This window comes from Spermophilus citellus (assembly GCF_964194105.1).
Source record: "Spermophilus citellus genome assembly, chromosome: 14".
In the NCBI taxonomy this organism is placed as follows: Eukaryota; Metazoa; Chordata; class Mammalia; order Rodentia; family Sciuridae; genus Spermophilus; species Spermophilus citellus.
This window is the reverse complement of record NC_138194.1, coordinates 28660107-28679208: the sequence shown is the minus strand read 5'-3', so window position 1 is coordinate 28679208 and position 19102 is coordinate 28660107. Positions and strand designations below refer to the sequence as shown.

The following is a 19102-nucleotide window of genomic DNA, read 5'->3' as shown; positions in this document are numbered from 1 at the left end:
AAGCTTTCTTATCCCTTTGCAATTTCTTTTATTAGGTCAAAAAATTTTATAAACATTATTTATAAAGAGAAAATGAGGCTGATGAGTCTTAGATCATGCTTGCATCAAGTTACTCTGGCATCCCCAAAATATGTCAGCCAGAATTCAATAGCAGTTAAAGGAGATGATAATTCAGGTTTCCATACTAAACACACCATTCTGAAAATGTTCACAAACATCTGATAATATTTCTAATAATAATAATACTTCTGCCTCTAATGAGAATACTACAGAAATGCTTAACAAAAAAGGAGCCACATATTCCTCCAAGGGTTAGGTCACTTAATGCCTTTGGCTGGCAGACTGTGGTTTTCTCTCTGCATTCAACCTTACCCTTCCATCGCTTTTCCCCCTTGATATCTATTCTGTAAGGACAGTTGGTCCAGTGGCTGTGGTCTCACTAAGATGTTTGTAGGCCTTTATCTTTTCCTAATTATTTCCCATTTTCTGCATATTACTTCCTAAGAAAATTGAGCATCATTTCTCATTTTTAGAAGAGTCAGTACATACAACATAAAGCAACGTATTCATTGGCAGAATTTGATAGATTTTCAAAATGTATCGATGTGTAGGAAAAATTCATAGTTTTTAATTAATAGAACTGAGAAGTACTTGCATTATACTATATATTTGCATATTGAGAAACTTTAAAGGCAACTTTAAAAGGAATCTTGCATAAAGTTTGAAAAAGTTAACAAATGAAATTGTAAGCCTCATTTACCACATTATCAGATTAAAATGCTAATCATCTGCATAGCAGTCATAAATAATTTCAGTAATTAAATCAAGGGTTCTAGTTCTTCATCATACATGAAGAAGAACATCAAGCTATAAGCCTTCCCAACAGACATCTATGGAAAATAGAGCTATCACATTTAACCTACATTCCAAGAGTCCTTTGACTGCAAAATATAGATGTTTCCAATGTCAATCTGACTGCATAACATACATCACTTTTCCAGAAAGTATCTGCTTAAATTTTTTTTTTTTTTTTTTTTTTTTTTTTTTTTTTTTTTTTTACAATGTGGGAAGTCTCCATCTCTGGCAATGTTTATTCTGGTTTACAAAGTACTGGTCCTAAGAAGGTGGTGAAACCATCATACTTGCTGTTCTCAGATGAAAATGCTTCTGTTCATAATAAACCAAAAGAAGTGTGTGTTCCATTCCACAAACCCTGAGTTGTTTTCAAGCAGGTACTTTGGTATAGTTAATGACTTACAGTTTATCACAAAAACACATAAAAATAAAATTTAAGAAGAACACTAGATTAGCAGAGTGCTATCCCATATTGGTACACTTTCTAGGAAGTTTCCACATGTTACTTATACTATAGATTTACTAACTCATTCTAAAACCATAAAAGCTCTGGATGTTAGCATCTAAATAATTCCACATACATAACTTTTGGAGATGTTCAGTACTGTTTGCAAAACCTACTAAAACAAGAGTCAAAAGAACACATTCCTGAGCATACTGTTACAATATCCATAAATCAATGGAATGGTTGATATGTCCCTGTCTAACAAGTTTAGGCTTGTATTTAAGTTTGCGTTTGGAAGTGATATATATATCATATCACATCTAAGAAGATCTGGTAGATCAGATACTAAGTAGCAAAGCAGCCAGTGAAGATACCAAGTACAATTAAAGTTTATAGGACACACCAAGGGTTCTCATTCACATGAAAAATAAAAACAGATGTGGGGATATTGCAAGATAATCAGAAGGTGCAACATATAAGTAAGTCTGGGCCTGTAAAATGTACTTACTCATGCTTGGAGATATGTATGCTTCTATATGACAAGTTAAGTGCTTTTTTTGTGCTTTACTTTAAGGATAATACTTCTTTAGCAGTGGTCATTAAAATGTGGGTACTTTTGAGTGATGACAACTCCCATCTAAATAGAATTGGTAATTTTTCCAAAGGAACAACAACAACAACAAAAAATCCTGATTGCAACATTGACATCAAATTAAACATAATAAAAACATTTTAAAAGACCTGACCAGAATCCTCTGCTACTCACTGAAAATGGGGAGGGGGAAGGTTGTAGCATATGAAGAGAGAGAGAAGCAAGTGAGGCAGTGGGAAGACATTAGGGATGAGGTGATTAAAACCACTTTACTGCCCTTCCTTGGTTTCTCACTCCCCTCCCATTCTAGGCTGATTTAAAAAATTCTTAAAACTACAAGCCCCATTTAAACACACACACATAAACACACACAACAACAACAGCAACTGAAAGAGTGTGACTAGGGTAACCACCACAACAATCTTGAACGATTTTCGTGCAAAAGCAAAGCAGTGGGGATGTAGTAGCAGCAGTGACTCTCCCTTGTCCCCCACCCCTGATACGGTACCTCCAGATTTGCCCGAGCTGCAAGATGTGGATGAGTGACTGCAGGAGCCAGATGCAGAAGGAGCAGGACGCAGACCTGTGTTTGCCGCTGGCCCGGGTGGCCCCGCTGCTGTTGCTGTTAGTGGCGGTGATGTTGCTTTTGCTGGCGTTGGATGCTTGTCTTTGCGGCGTGGAAGGACGAGCCTCGCCTTCCCCAGCTGCAGACCCACCGCTGACCACGGTCTTGCAATCCGCTCCAGACTGCGGGCAGCTGGAGGCAGCGGCCGCGGTGCTGTCCTCGGTGCTGAAATCGTGCACAAACCAGCGGAAGCTGAACACTTGCACTGAGAGCGAGCCGAGCACCACGAAGAAGAGCGTGAGCCCGAACCACCAGCGCTGGCCGCGCAGGTAGTAATCCACTGCGAGCCAGATGTCCGTGCCCACGTCCGCGAAGTACACGGCCACCGCGGCCAAGATCCAGAGGCAGTCCCACAGCGAGTAGCGCCGCTGCTCCCTGCCCAGGCGCAGGCACAGCGCCGCCGAGCCCGCCCCGCTGCCTCCACCCGGGCCGCCAGCGCCGCCGCCCGAGCCGCCTGAGCCCCCAGAGCCACCGCTCCCGGAGCAGCAGCAGCAGCAGCGCGAGCAGCCGCTGCCGTCCGGGCAGCAGCCTCCCCCGGCTGCCTCCTCGTCCTCGGCTCCGGACCCCGACGGCAAGCCTGGAGCCAATGCCTGCACCGAGCCCGAGTGGTCCGAGTTCTGCAGCGGGGTGAATGCCACGTCGCTGCTCTTCTTCATTTTCAGCCTCCCGTCTGACTTAGCGGCCATGATGCCTCCAAACCGAAGGAGAGCCCTCCTTTATCTGACACCTTTCCCCGCTGTCTCCTCCTCCCGCCACCTCCTCTGCTCACCCCGGCTTCCCTCCCAGGCGGCGCGGCTCTCCCTCCTCCTGCTCCTGCGCCGGCTCGCCTGCCGCCTGCCGCCGCCCGCCTGGCTGGGCGCTGGGCCGGGCTAGCGGCGCGCCTCGGGCCGGCAGGAGCGCCGCCTGGCTGCCTGCGCGGAGCCAAGCTGCTCACGGCGCCCCGCGCGCGCCCCTGCCCGCCGCCTCCTCTCCTCGCCGTCCTGGCCCCGCGGCTGCCGCCCGAGCCGCCACCGCCGCCAGCAGCAGGAGCAGCAGCGGCCGCCGCGGCGCTCCTCGGACCTGCACATTCCTCTCCTCCCCTCACGCGCGCTCCCTCCTCCCGCTTCCTCTCCTCCACCAGCTGACTCCGAGGGAGAGGATGACCTCATCCCTTCCCTTCCAGCTGCCGCCGCTCCCACCCCGACTCGGGAGGGGCGAGGGAGGAGGAGGGCCCCGGAGGAGGGGCCGGGACCGAGAGGAGCGGCAGTCGGGTGGGGGGACTGGTCTGGTTGGTCCCCGGGGCACGGAGCCACAGCGAGGCGCGAGAGGGAGACGATCGAAGGCCCCCGGCTCGCGGGATTTTGGAGAACACTGGGTGGATTTGATCGACATCGGGGGACGGGTAGGAGCGTGAAGAGTGGAGGGGTCCTCTGGTCCAGCCAGTGCAGAGGACGAAGAGTGGGCACGGACGGGCGTGGCAGTGGCGAGGGGCCAGGAGGTGCAGGCCTCTTTGTATTCCGTTCCAAGCCCTGGCACTTGGGAGACGGGCTAGATGTGGGACTGGAGCTAGCGAGGGTTAAGAGAACAGGTTTAACTCGGATGCTTGGTCCCCAAATGCTGGCAGCCCTAGTTGGCATGTCAGGCTTTGCAGTTTGTAGGAGGATAAAGGCGTGCAGGGACTGAGGAAAGAGCCGGGATTCGCCTGAGAGGCGACCGGCAGGCAGGACCGATGGGAACCCCACGCCCGCGCCCTCGGGGAAAGGAGCGGGCAGCGGAGGGCTCTGGGCTTCTCCTGCCAGCGGGACGCCTAGGCTCTGGGAAGTGAAAAGGCGCTCCGGGATCCGCAGCGCAGACCCAAGCTGCCGGATTCCTGCTTCAGGAGCCACCGCCAGGCAGGTGGGAAACGCGCACCCCTGGTGGAAGCTCGGAGCGCGGCTGGGCAAAGGGGCGCGGCTGGCAACAGCGGGAAACCCGGTGTCAGCCCCGCCCCCGGCCCACAGGCAGGGAGTGGCGGAGCTGGAAGCTGGCGCCACCTCCACTACTCCAAAACTAGAATCACCTTGTCTTAAAGCTATAAGGGTGCAGACTAACCGTGTGGTTTCACAACTCTAGAAATGACTCAAATTAATGTAATCTGTGATCTGAGCGGTACACCAAAATAGATATTAGAATAACGTGTTACAGTATTTAAAGATGATGAAAAACCCAATAAAATATAGGATCTTCGGCTTTTTAAATAATGATAAAATATAGTAGGTTACGAGTTGAAAATATAGTAGGTTATGAGTTGTCCCACTTCACTTTTACAAATGGGAGGGAGAGAAGTATGCAATCCTTAAATTATACTGTACCTCACATACTTTAAGACCAGAGGAAACTAAGGTGTTACCCTGCCACTTAGAGAACCAGTTAGTCTTTATAGATCTGTAGGAAAACCATAGCATCCCCCCTCCCCCAGCCCATCACTCCTTTCCTTGAGGTGGACGCCAGGTGAGTTGCCTCTAATGCATAATGCCATTCTTAATTAGTAGCATTATGAAGTAGAAGTCCATGGATGAGAAATGGTCACTGGAGGGTTGGGGTTGTGGCTCAGTGGTAGAGCATTCACCTAGCACGTGCGAGGCCCTGGGTTCGATCCTCAGCACCACATAAAAACAAATAAAATAAAGATATTGTGTCCAACTACAATTAAAAAATAAACGAAAAAAAGAGAGAAAAGAAATGATCACTGCATACATCTTGTGCTGTATCTCATCTGCTATTTTAGTGATCAACCTTGACAAAACAGAATTTTTGCTCCACCCTTTATCCTCAAGACTGGTGCCCAGAGTCAAGTCTTCACCTGTCATTCTGATAGAGGGTGTTGGGCCACAAAACTCATAAATAATTACATGGGATGTACAAATCCATTATTGCTAGCTAAAGGCAGGGGCAAGTGATTGCTGAGAGACAACACAATACTACTGAGCCACTTAGATGCCAGAACAGAAGGTTTGAATCCAGTTTTAAAATTGGGCCCTCTTGGATTAGGAAAACCCTTTTTTGGAAAACACCCTGGTTATATTTCCCCAAGTGTTCAAGTCTAAGATTCCATCTCCAGAGCACTGCGGATGATGATGCTCTGCCAAACCATCAGGGAGATGAATGATCTCTTAGGTAACTGGGTCCACAGAGACAAGAGTGTATTCTAGGTCAAGTGCAATGCCTTAAGTTGCACTAGGCATGGAAAGGTTCAGTACAGCATTGGAGGTGCTGAACATTGCAGCAGATTTGAGAGTTTTCTTGGAGCTGGGATTTTTTTTTTAATTGTATCTTCTACACCTAGCACAGCACTTGCACAACCTACTTGTTCAATAAACGTTAGTGAAGTGAATGCATGAATTTATAGAAAGAACATTCCATGACAGAAAGAATACTACACTCTGTGCTAACGAATGTTCCCATGGAAACATAGGAATTATGAGACTTTTCCTGTTAGCTTCTATAAAGAAATAACTAGTAATGGTTTCCTTATTAATACATTGATTCAAAACCTCTTAGAATCTCTTTAAATTTTGTCTGACATGTCTTGGGAAAGTAATGGCTACCTGTAGTGAGTGGAAAGAGTTTACAAGTAGGAGGTCAGAGGACAGATGAGCTTTCCCCTTCAAGCTCTGCTAATTATTGGCCCCATGATCCAGGCAAATTACTTAATACATAGGATTAATATGAGGATTAGGCAAGATCATGTATATTACTGGGCTTTGTATACAATATTGTTCTCGAGAGTCTCTAATCCCATAAATCTCATAATCGCATCTCAGAACATGGATGTTAATATTATCTGTTCTATTGTAATCACTGCACCTGTCGAGGCAGATGGACCTAAGGGTTAAAAGCTTGACGTCTGGACACAGACGGAAGAATTCTTAGGCATGTTATTTAATCTCCCTGCCCCACATATTCATGCTTTGTAGAAACATAGATACTAATGATCTTTAGAATTCAGTAATGGTACCAAGGAATAAATAGAAAGATGCATACAAATTATTTGGGTCCAGCACACTCAATATACAACATTCTATTAATATTCTTCAGTTTCTTTCAGCCACCTCAGGGTTTCTGGCCTATCACTAAACCGTTGTGTTTAACTAGTCAACTTCTAAATTTGGACTCCTCAAAGCAGAGCAACTGAACTATTTGCCTCAGAGTCAGTTACTGTTTAATACAGATACTTGATCTATCAATAATGTGATCTCTTCTCCAATAATCTTCCACACTATGTCAGAAATGTATTGCCATTGTCATAAACTAAACCCTATCGTTACTCAGCAGCTTTGACATCCCAGTTTTGAGCATACTACTCTCTGGCAAACCCATACTCAGTGGTTAGGTCCCTTGTATCTGGATTTCACCTCATTTTTGTTCTCCATAACCCCTCCATGTTCCTGCCTTTCTTCTGGCACAGGGTAAATTCTATGCCCAATCACTTTTAGCATGCATTTTCATCTCTGAAGTCCTTCTCATTTGACAAGATAACAATACCACTTAAGCCCGCTCTCCACTCCTTCAGGACAGACTCTGTGTAGAGGTTTTGAGAGGAGAAAGGCAGGGTTATTTCAACCCTACTCTTTTGATCATTAACCTCAAGTGAACCCTAAGGCTGTTCAGCAATACAGTCCATCTTCTTCATCTCTGTTCCTTCCCATTTGTATTATTTCTTTTCATATTTTCCCTTCTCAAATTTTAAACTCCTCTTTCTCCTATCCTCAGCTGATGACTCTGTTTTTTATTTCCCTAAGAAAAATAAAACACTCAGAACAGACTGCACCCAGGCTCTCAGTGTCTTCTCTGCCTGTCTACCAGCATTTGTACTCACCTGCTATTCACTAGCTTCTATCCCCTTCCTCCCTCTCTCTCTCCCTCTCTCTCTCTCTCTCTCTCTCCCCCCTCAGGAGCACAATTCCACACTCATTTCTACAATTGCCATTTTTTTTCCTCTACTAGATTATTCTGATCCAAGTACAAACATACTCCTGTGTGTCTACTACTTGAAAAATAAAGAAAAACAAATGTATAAAACTTTTTATTTCAATTCCCTTTCTAGCCACTACAGAATTTTTCTGAATTTTTTTATAACAAAATTCCTGTTGTCAGCTTTCTGATGCTGTGACAAAATGCCTGAGATAATCAACTTATAAACAGGAAAGATTTATTTTGGCTCATGGTTTCAGAGATTTCAGTCCATTGTTGCTTGGCCCTGTTGCCTCTGGACCTGTGATAAGACAGTACATCATGGTGAGAACATGTAGAGGAGGAATCTGCTTACCTCATGGCAGCCAGAAAACAGAAGAAGGGGAGAGGAGAGGTGTGGAGGGATATTGGGACCTCAGCAATATCCTAATATGCCCCTCAAAGAAACACCACCAATGACCTAATTTGCTTCCACTAGGCCCCACCTCTTAAAGGTTAAAAGGATCTCTGCATCGTTTAAAGGATCAACTCTTTAACATATAGGTCTTTGGGGACATTTTCCAAACCATAGTATTACTTAACATTTTCTTCAATTCCTATTCTCCATCCTCTCTCTTGAACCCACCCAAATAAACCAATAACCACTCCTTTTGGATTGTTCTTACTAAGTCACTGGTAGTTCAGCTTTACTAAACATCTCAGTTCTCACCTTACTTAAATTCCTAAACAGCATTTGACAGTAGACCATTCCCCTCCCAGTGAAAATTCTTCCCCACCACAGACTCTGGGAATTTTCCCCACTCCCAAACCTACTTCTTTACTAATTCTGGGACCTTTGCTAGTTTTTCTTCATTTCTCTGCCATTAAACAGGCCCAGTCCTCAAGCTTTCTCACTCTTTCAGTAATTTCAGGAAATACCATTTAAAAAAACCCATCTGTGTGCTGGCGACTCCCATATTTATTTTTTTCAGAATTGACCCATCCTCTCGACTCCCAGAATACACCCAGTGCATTCTCAACATCTCTACTTGGAGGCTGAGACAATCTCAAACTTGAAACATGCAAAATTGAGCTCTGGACATCTACCCTCCCAAACACACACAAACACTCCAAAATCTTTTCTCCTTGTTCATTTAAGGACAACTTGTCCTTTTAGCTTCTCAAGCTCAAAAAGGAAAAGTCATCCTAGATCATTTCTTTTTCTTAGAACCCTCTGTCTAATCTGCTGGAAATACATTTTGTTTGTGTGGTGCTGGGAGTTGAACCCAGGTCCTAAGCAAGTGCTTTTCCACTGAACTATATTCCCAGCCTAACCTGAAATACTTTCAATTTTATCTTCAAAACATTTATATTTTATGGTTTTATACTATCTTCCCTGACCTCACCCTGATTTGATTCACAAAGTGTTCTCACCTGGATTCCTGGATTCCTTACTGTCTTGCCTGTGTTCACTCTTTCTTTCCTATCACCAACACAGCAGTCAGGGTGACCCCTTTTGAAAGCAGACCAGACCATGTTATTCAGCTAATGTCAGTGTTAGCTATATAATTTGTGGGGCCCAATGCAAAATGAAAACTTATGACCCTATCTAGAGACAAGAAAGTCAATCTAATTTATTTTCCCATGGGCTTTTGGCCCAACCCATAGAGGACAAGTAATCCCTCAGAGATGGCATCCTTCACACAGGGACATGTTAAGCACCCAGATCCTGGATCAGCTAGAAACCCTGATGAGTTTCTGGCTGGATACACTTGGGGTTTCCAGTCCAAGGAGGAGAGCGCCTCTGTTTGTACCATTCCAAAATGCTGTGAGGCACACAGTTGGCTCTAATAGTCCCCACTTCTACTCTAAAGCTCCCACTGCAGTGGTATATGTATTTATCCATTTCTCATTACTATAACAAAATACCTGAGGCAGACTGCATTATAAAGAAAAGAGATTTACTTAACTCACAGTTCTGGAGGTCTAAAGAAAGGACAGGATTGTTCGTTTGGTCTCTAGTGAATACCAAATGGTTAATGACATCATACACTGGGTGGATGCATGGGGGGAAGAGATCACATGTCAATATAGGAAGCCAAAGAGTGAGTCAGAGGTCTGGCTTGCTCTTATAACAACTCACTCTTTGAGAGTTCAGAGGTCCCATGAGAATTTTCTTAGTCCCTTCTGAGAACCATGCCCCCATTGATATCAGGACATTTGTCTAAGCCCCACCTCTTAAAGGTCCTATACCATCTCCCAACACTGTCACTCTAGGGACCCAGCTTATGACACTTAAACTCCTGGGGGGAAAGTCACACCTGAACTATAGCAGTGAACAACAACAGCAACGGGACAGGGCAGAGTACAGAGGGCTTGGCCGAGCAGGGGTAGTGAGTGGGTAGCCGAGAGCCTTTCTAGAGAGGCAGGAAGGCAGGTCCACCAGAACGCTGGCCTCCACAACCCTGGCTCATGCTTCTCCATCCCAGCAGTTTCTAGGTACAAAACACAAATTTAAACATAAAAAGAGGGTTAGTTGAATTTGGAGTGTGGGAAGCAAATGTGTTAGCGTCCACATGGGGTATGTTGTTTCTGTTTTCTTACAACCCAAGTCTAGAGAAGGAATACATAGATTCAACAGGAAAAAGTCTTCTGGGCTCAGAGGAGACATAAAGAATAAAACAGTCAATACTATGTATTTTTGATTAATGTATTTGACCCTGAAAGTTTGAAGGTGAAATAAAGGAGTAGACCCAGTGTCCTGCATGGTCAGATAACATAATCAGTGGCTAAATACTAGGCAAATTAAAGTTTTAATATGGGGTGTTTTATGAACTGAGTGTTTGTGTTCTTTCAAAATTCATTTATTGAAGTTCTAACATCCTTGGATGTCATTTGAAGGTGAGCCCTTTGGGACATGATTAGGTTTCAATGAAGTCAGAAAGGTGACACTCCCATATGATGAGATTAGTGTTGGAATAAAAAGAGGAAAAGAGACCAGAGGGTTCACATGCCTGCATTTCTATCCACCCCTCCCCCCACACACCTCTCTCCCATGTAAAGATACAATGAGAAGGCAAGTATCTGCAAGCCAGGAGGAAGAGTAACCAAGAACTGCGTTGATTGAAATCTTGGACTTCTCAACCTCCAGAACTATGATAAAGAACCTGTTCTTTAAGCTATCTACTTTATGGAATTTTGTTATAGCATACCAACAGAGTAGTTACCCCAGCTTATACGTTTCTATTAGATTCTTATTTGCTAAAAAAAAAAATTGCTGCTTTTCAAAGCAAAAACAAAACCCCAAATCTCTACCCATATATTAATATAGTAACTGAATGCTTCTGAGATAACTTTTCTAATAAATCAGCCAGTGGTAAATGGATGATCCAGAACACTTTCTCTAAAGTCCATCCAGAAATCTACCCAAAATCTTATATTTTTCAAAATATTGGCCATAATTCTGAGAAGTCTGTAGTTTCCAGATTTGGTCATTTCAAATTAGTGTGAAACTACCATCTGGGACTATCCTAAGATTTGGTAGAAATCCACTGAGCTGAAGCTATTTGTTTTTGATTCTTAGACAGTGACCCTCCCAACTCTGTGTCAAGACACTCTTTGTCTCAAAATACCAGATGTGGGAACATTTTCTCTCTTCTTTAGACATCTAAACCCCATTTTCTCTTGCCTCATCCCAAGATCTACTTGTGTAACTAACACCTATCTATTTATTCTTCAGGCCACCATTAACTTAATTGCAAAACACATAACTTTTTAATGTAATGTGAAAAAATGAAACAAAAGTTTACAAACAAGTGGGAATAAAATTATGTTATGCCCTATGTTTTTCAAGTACAGCTGTCTTACTAAGGCCTCATGACACATTTGTGAAAAGCCTTTCTACCACCATTAATAAGAGAGAGAGAGAGAGAGAGAGAGAGAGAGAGATGAATAAAACTTTGAGAGTCTAAAAGACTACCCCATATCACAATTCTTACCAGATAAATTGAGGATGTAATGTTTTCCCTGAAAAACTATAAATATTGTTACAGCATTTAAAATAAAAGAATGACAGAACTCGTTCTGGATTGACTATTCTGGTAACAGAGGAGAATTCAAGGAAGACCTTGTTTAAAACCCCTAGGATTTATGATATTCCATGAATCTCTGAAGTATACTCTGTGCCCAGCATAAATAGAGCCTGGTTTATTAACAAGCATTTGATAAATTTGTTGGGAAAAAATTTCCCAGACAAACAGTCTGCAATTCTTCTGAGGATCGTTAGCACTATCACTGTGGTTTTTGAAATGCTAAACTTCTGCAAGGATAAAGACTACTGAAATGAAAAATATCAACAAAAATGGATGTTAAAATTTAGAGCCATGCTAAGGAGCTTCAAATCGAGAAGTAACTCGAGGAAGGGAACAGATGAGTGCTAAGAGATACAAGTAGCAAAAATGATCATTAGAGGATCACAGAAGGTTGAATCACCCCAGTATTTTAATTTTTAAATCGGCACAGCAACATAAACTAAATAAAGAAAAACAGAATGGGATATAGAGTCCAAAATGAAGCATCTTGAAGCTAGGAACTTCAGTTTAAAATTGATACAGAAAGAAAGAAAGAGCCCTATTCTTTTTCTATACTCCATAATAGTCTCCAACTGTATGTGTATTTTGTTTCTGAAGTATGTTAGTAAGTGAGTCATTTAGGCCTTAAATTGAATTTTTCCAAAGGAACAAAACGATAAATGGTGATTAAGTGCCAAAGTCAGCCAATAAAAGCCTGTTTAACTCTGACACAGCTGAAATGTATGTTGAATAGAAAAGCACAATATGTACCATTTCTATACCAACACTTAGTTAAAATTCAAGAATATTGTAGGATTGAATAAGAAAGGGAATTATTTATATTAGATACTGATACTTGAGAAAGAGGTTGGAGAATTATAAAAGTATAGAATGGCCTTCAGAAGGAGTTTAGGGCTAGGGATGTGACTCAGTAGAAGAGTGTTTGCTTAGCATGCATGAAACCCTGGGTTTGATCCCTCATATAACACCCCCTGAAAAAGAAGTAGCCTAATTCTTCTCACAGCCTGCCCCACCCCACATACACCCTGAGTGTCCCTGCACATAGAGACTGTCTGCTAAAAAAGAAAGTTTGGAAAAGGAGAGGAGGAACTTTCTAGGAGAACCTGTGATCAAGGCCAACATCGACAGTGACAAATCATGCTGCTAGCAGGCATCCTGATAAGGTGGGATGAAGACAATTTACTTCGACAGTCTCAGTCTAAACACAAGGAGAACAATCAAGGGCTATAAATTCAGAAAAATTCTACAAACTACCTGACTGATACTCCCCAAAACTTGAGAGGTCACCAAGTACACGGGAAGTCTGAGAAACTGTCACAGCCAAGCGGGATCTAAGGGACCTGATGGCTAATTGTAATGCAAAGTCAGACGGGATACTGGGTGGACTCAGCCAATAAATCATGTAATGGATAAACTAGAACAACCCAAATAGGCTCTATAGCTTAGTTAATTGTACCATACCAATGGTTTTCTATTTGTAGTAAATGGATCATACTCACATAAGAAGTTAATAATAGGGAAAATTGAGTTGAGGTATACAACTATTCTTACTACCATCTTTGTAACTTTTTTACAAATTTAAAACTATACTAAAATGGTTTATTTGAAAATTGTAAAATTGCTACTTTGAAAATAGTAATAAAACTGATAAAACTAAAAGAAAGATGGATCAAGAAAAAGAGAAAACAAAATATTACCGTATCAGGTATGAAGGAGAAGATATCACTTCAAATTCTATTGAAATGAAAAGGATAATAAAGCATAGAACTGCTCTAAAGTCCAGCAACATCAGTATTGAGCATTTATCCTAGGAAAATGAAAATTTACGCTCACACAAAAATTAATGTTTATGAAAGTTTTATTCATAATTACCCCAAACTGGAAACAATCAGACATCTTTCCGCTGGTGAGTGGTTAAACCACCTGTGGTACATCTATTCCATGAAGAAACTCTCTGCAACTTGAAGGCACAAACTTGAGGAAATAGCCAGAGAATTTTGCTGAGTGAAAAAATATCCTACCCTGAGATTATATAACATATGATGATTTTTATAAAACATTCTTCCAATGATAAGATACAGAAATGGAGAAGGGATTAGAGGCTGCCATGGGTTAAGGAAACCAGGGTTACAAAAGGATCCCATGAAGATAGAAATATTCCGTTTCTTTAATAGTCATATATACATGAACCCACACATATGATAGAATTGAATATATAAACACACAGCTAATAAGGGGAATATTATAAGCAATGTTATGCAACAACTTAGATGGGAAAAGTCTTTGAGGGTTTTATAAAGTTATCAAAAGAGACCCAACTTTCTTTTAAAAATTTTTAATAATACATTTTACTTAATGTAATATATCCAAAACATTGCCATTTTAGCATGAAACAAATATTAAAATTATTGAGATATTTTACTTTCTATTACGTTTTTGTACTCTATCATGCATATTACATTTTTAGCACCTCTTAATTCCTATCAATGACATTTCAACTGCTCAATAGTCATGTGTGATTGGTGGCTACCATATTGGAGAATGAAGTTAAATCTAAAGATATAAAGAACATGCTATACCTACTATCTCTAATGGGGCACAGGTACAATGTTTTTGTTTTTTCCCCCTGCTGGGTATTGAACCCAGGGATGCTTTACCATTGAGCCATATTCTCAGTTCTTTCTATTTTGGGAGAGAAGAATTGAACCCAGGGTGCTGTACCAATGAGCTTCATCCTTAGCCCTTTTAAAATTTTATTTTTAGACAAGGTTTACTGAATTGCCTGGATTGGCCTCAAACTTGTGATCCTCCTGCCTCAGCCTTCTGAGTTGCTAGGATTGCAGGTATATGACCTGGCATCTGGCACACACATGTAATTTTATCCTGAGGGTTTTGAGGGTGTTTTTAATTATTTGCAAATGGAATTGTTTTTACCAATTTTTGTTGTGGTTTGTGGGTAATAATTACAAACACTACTTTCTAGTCCTCTGAGGTTCCAAATTAATTGAGAACCAGATACACATTTCACTTAGATGTTGAGCAAAATGTAGGGTAAAATTAAAAAAAAAAAACTGCACTGGTTTGTGTATCCTCGACCTATATATAGACAATGCTTTGTAACCCTGTCCCCTCACTGCACTTGGTCTTCATGAGGAATCTGTAGGGAGACACCACCTGCCCAAATGTGCTTTTGTTGGAGAAAGGTGAATCAAGTGATATATGATGGCAGAAATAGGAGGAGCCTTTCCCATTTTCAACAAGCAGATAAACAATTCTTCCTCTCTCTTTTTAAAAATTATTTTCTAAAACAAATTAATGTTTTATTTTATAAGTAATAAATAAATTTTTAAATAATAAGTTATCATTTATAAATTTATTTATTACATTCATATTTATATTTATTTATATCATATTTATATATAATTATTTATAAAATTGTTTAAATTTATTTATTTTAAATAAATAAAATTTATTTATCATAAAATATTTTATTAAAAATGTTGATGGACCTTTATTTTATCCATTTGTTCATATGCGATTCTGAGGATTGAACCCAGTGCCTCACACATGCTGGGCAAGTGCTCTCCCACTGAGCCACAACCCCAGCCCCTCTTCCTCTCTTTTTTGAAGAAAGGAATTTGTAACAATTCTTCCCAGTATTATTGCACCTGGGGAAACAGAATATTATTTCCCACTTCCAACAGTATTTGAAGCTAGTAGCATGAGCTTCTTATTCTAATTTTACCTTAAAACTTAATTTTCCTTTCCTTTGATGCAGATATATCACCAGCTTTTTAAACTTAAGGGCTTTGGGGCTATAGAGGGCTAACAAAATTCACATGAGATGAGAAGAAACTAGAAAAGTGTGAGAAAATCTATGTGTGAGGCATCGGGTAGAATTTGGAAGGAGGGAAAGAACACAATGTGATACAGTGATGAGATCAACTTTCCAACTGAACAGCAAGAGAGAAAGGAGGTGAGGGAGCACGGTGTGGGGCAGGCTGCCCAGGATGAGAAGATGGGCAAAGAGGGGGCCAAACAGGAAATCACACAGACAAAGGTGTCACCCTCTGTCTAATGGAAGAATGGACAAGCCAGGGCTCTTCTGGGTGTAAGGTCCTATTAGTACAGGTGCTCACGTGTGCCTGAGCAGAATAAAGATATGATGGTAGAAGACACGGGATCATGGCTATGTGCATATATGCAGGTGGCCAGTGACTGAGGTCTGGGCTCAGGTGAGCTAACAGTGGAGGGTGATGAGAAGGGGCAGCCCAGATGGGAAGGACCCAGGTCCAAGGAGCTGCAGTGTGCACTTTGCGGCTCATATGAACAGGAGCCACTCTGAGGGATACATTTTGAGATACTTATTTTTTTTCCTCATATTGAAGTAGCTCAAAGATTATTACCCATATTTGTGTCTACTAGGAAACTCAAAATGTTACCTTATTTAGAAAGAATCTTTGCAGATATAATTAAGGAAAAGATCAAGACAAAATTATCATGGATTGGGGAGTGCCTTAAATCCAATGAGAGTGTCTTAATGAAAGAATCGGAAAAGGGCTCACAAGACTCAGGAGAGATAATGTGAAGATCAAGGTGGAGATTGCAGGAATGTTTCCATAGCCAAGAAATACCAGTCACCAGAAAAGGCCTGTATCTTCTTCTAGAACTTTCTGTGGGAGCCTAGCCCTGGGGATGCCTTGTTTTTGGATTCCTGTCTTCTAGAAGTGTAAGAATCTATATCTGTTAATTGAAACCAACTAGTTGTGGTAAGTCATAATGGAAGTCCTAGAAAAGTAACACATACTTCTGTCAAAAACACTCTGAGAGGGGATCAGAATGATATCACCATCTTACTATCTGTGGATCTGTTTTTGTTCCCACATTGGATGATGTGTCAGAATCTGGAATTAGTTTTCCTTTAGCTTCTGGCTTTCAATGAACTGCTTGACAATTTCTTTTCTGTGTCTATCTGACCAAAGGTGTTTGTATGCTTACAAAAGAAAAGAAGAAGATGGAAGAAATGTAGTAAAGATAAAAAGTGTTATGTTTCTTAAAGTAGAGGCACAGGGGTTTTTGTGATCATTGAGTTTGCCTTTTGATTTCATCAGACACAAATTGCAGGTTATATGAACTCATTGGACATAAGGGATTTCCTTGCTATGCAGTTGCTATCTGGGAGATACATTTTTACTGCCAACCATATTATCAGATATAGTGTCTTTATTTTATCCGGTAATAAATGCTTTCCAATCATTTTCTAGGCCTTTTCAGGTTGAGAAAATGTTTTATGTGAAATAATTCCTACTTAAATTTTATAGAGTGCTAAGAAATCATGTCCTTGTTGTTGGAAATCAGTTTGTATTGAAAAACTACATATATGACAGAATTATGATAGAATTTGATGATTAACTAAAGAGAACTGTTATGGTCAGTCCCTCTTTAGTACATATTTGGACTTGTTCATACATTTTTAATATACCATTTCCTGCCCGTCTACCCTCTTTCTTCTTCCTGTTTTTTGTCCTTTCAGATAAGTCAAGCGACATCTGCAATGTTTTGTTTATCTAACTCAGTGGGAATTATAATTTGTTTTTAAATTTTATCTTCTGATGATCTTAAATGCCAAATAAAATTCTCTTTGAACTTCAACAATATTTTCCTGTGTGAAATAGTTATTAAAATAAAAAGTAAGCAATAAATAATATTTTGTTTAATTAAATAACACTGTGCTTAATAAAACATGAAAGTGAAATTTTAATAAAAGAAGCTAGAGCAATGGTTTCAAAAAAGAATTTTGACTTTCATATATACCACTAGGTTGACTCTAACTCCATTTCATGACTGAACAAAAATATGGATTAACTGAATTTGAATTCAACAAAACCAGTCTCTTTAAAATTCCTTTTGCTTTTTCTCGGGTATCCTTTTTTATTTTATTTGGTTTGACATACCAAAAGCTTCATATAACTTCATACAGCTTGATGCATTCAGAGATATGTATACACCTATGAAATCATCACAATCTATGCCATAAACCCATCCATCACCTCCAAAAGAGTTTTTTACCCTCTTATTTATTATTATTTGTATGTGTATAAGATCATCAAACTAAAAAAAAATATGCACAGCAATGGAAAAGTATCAACAAAATCAAAATATAATCTGCATAATGGGAGAAAACATTTGCAAATCCTATATCCACACATATTTAGCTCTTTTGAGTTTTGTTTATGTCTTGCATTCTAAAAACACAGAAGGTTAAGAGATAGTATAGTGAGAGTTCAGTCACTGAACTGGGAGCAAGGAAAGCTGGGTTCTAACAGTTACAGAACCAGGATCCTCCTTTTGCATTTGAGGGATCTGGTTAATAGAGAAAGAAAAGGGTACAAATTCTGGGTCAGAGTCATAGGAGAATTTTGTGATATGATTTTTCAATCTAGAATCATGGTAACAAGATTCAGATTGTATCCAATTTCACTTGGCCAAATTTATATCCCCCAATCATCTTCTTCCGCCACAACATTTCCTGATCCTTTTTAGATTTGCTTTCTTTGTCTTCCCTGCAATGGACTCCCATTGCCACAACAATCCACATCCCTTAACGTAGCCAGAACACTATTAGGAAGATAGACCAAGAACATTAATTGTGAGTCTGTTTGGGATTATCTCATCCCATCCTATTCTCATGAGTTAGCAATGTTCACCATTCCGATGGGGCTTTAGTGAACGAAAGGAAGTTATAGTGATGTTTTGTCTCTTGGTTCTTCCCTCATACTTGGCATCAAAGAGCCACACAAAGTTCAACAGTCATGTAAAAGTTAAGGCACCATAATTTACAACAAAAAGGATAAAGCTTATCAGCTTCATTCTATTTAATAAAGAAGGAAATATAGAAAAATGGAAGTCTAAATTGTAGGAATAAGCACTCACCAAAGGATTGGCTATCTCCAGGTCACATAGTGGATCCAGGCTGCTGGTTCTGGTCACAGCATCCTCTGTCCTGGCCTCTCTTTCCTGGTTAACAGGAGACATGTCCTCTAACTCCTTTAACTTGCTCTGTATCTGTGAAAATAAGGGAGAGTTTCTCAGTATTTTGTGGATGCCATAATTCATATTTGTGCAGCACCTACTTCAGGGGATTATCTGCTCAACCAGAGAAGATGAAATAACTCTGCCTTCTAGGATCATCATCATGCATATCTTACAGATCATCAGTGCCAAGAGTGCTCAGAAAATTTTTAATTCATTACTCCATTGATTCCACAAAACATCGATCAACTTTCTACAAGTAGCGGACTGCAGGAAGTGAGCACAGTCATTCTTAAATTCACCCTGGACTGTGCGGTTCAACTGATCATGATTTCATTCTGGACTGGAATTTCAAGTCTTTTTACTGATTATGAGTTCTTGGGGATGTTGTTCCTCTTAGCTTCGGTTTCCTCACCTGAAGATAAATTAGAGATTACTTTTTGTTTGTCTGATAACTATGCATTTGATGTAAAAATTAGACTGTCAAAAAATTATAGACATTAATTTTAAATATTTATCTATAGTTAGATAAATTGACACCTGGAAGGTAG

The 19102-nt window shown here is 40.6% G+C and overlaps 1 protein-coding gene across 1 annotated transcript in view; it reads right to left on the bottom strand.

The window, feature by feature from the left end:
* Positions 1 to 3264, bottom strand: part of XKR4 (XK related 4) — a gene marked incomplete at its 3' end in the record, with an annotated part of 419141 nt that extends 415877 nt beyond the window's left edge. The window contains exon 1 of the mRNA XM_081266649.1: positions 2401 to 3264. Coding sequence (XP_081122775.1) covers positions 2401 to 3203 — 803 coding nt within the window. The 5' untranslated portion in view covers positions 3204 to 3264. The remainder of the gene's footprint in view (positions 1 to 2400) is intronic.
* Between the last annotated feature and the right edge of the window lie 15838 nt (positions 3265 to 19102).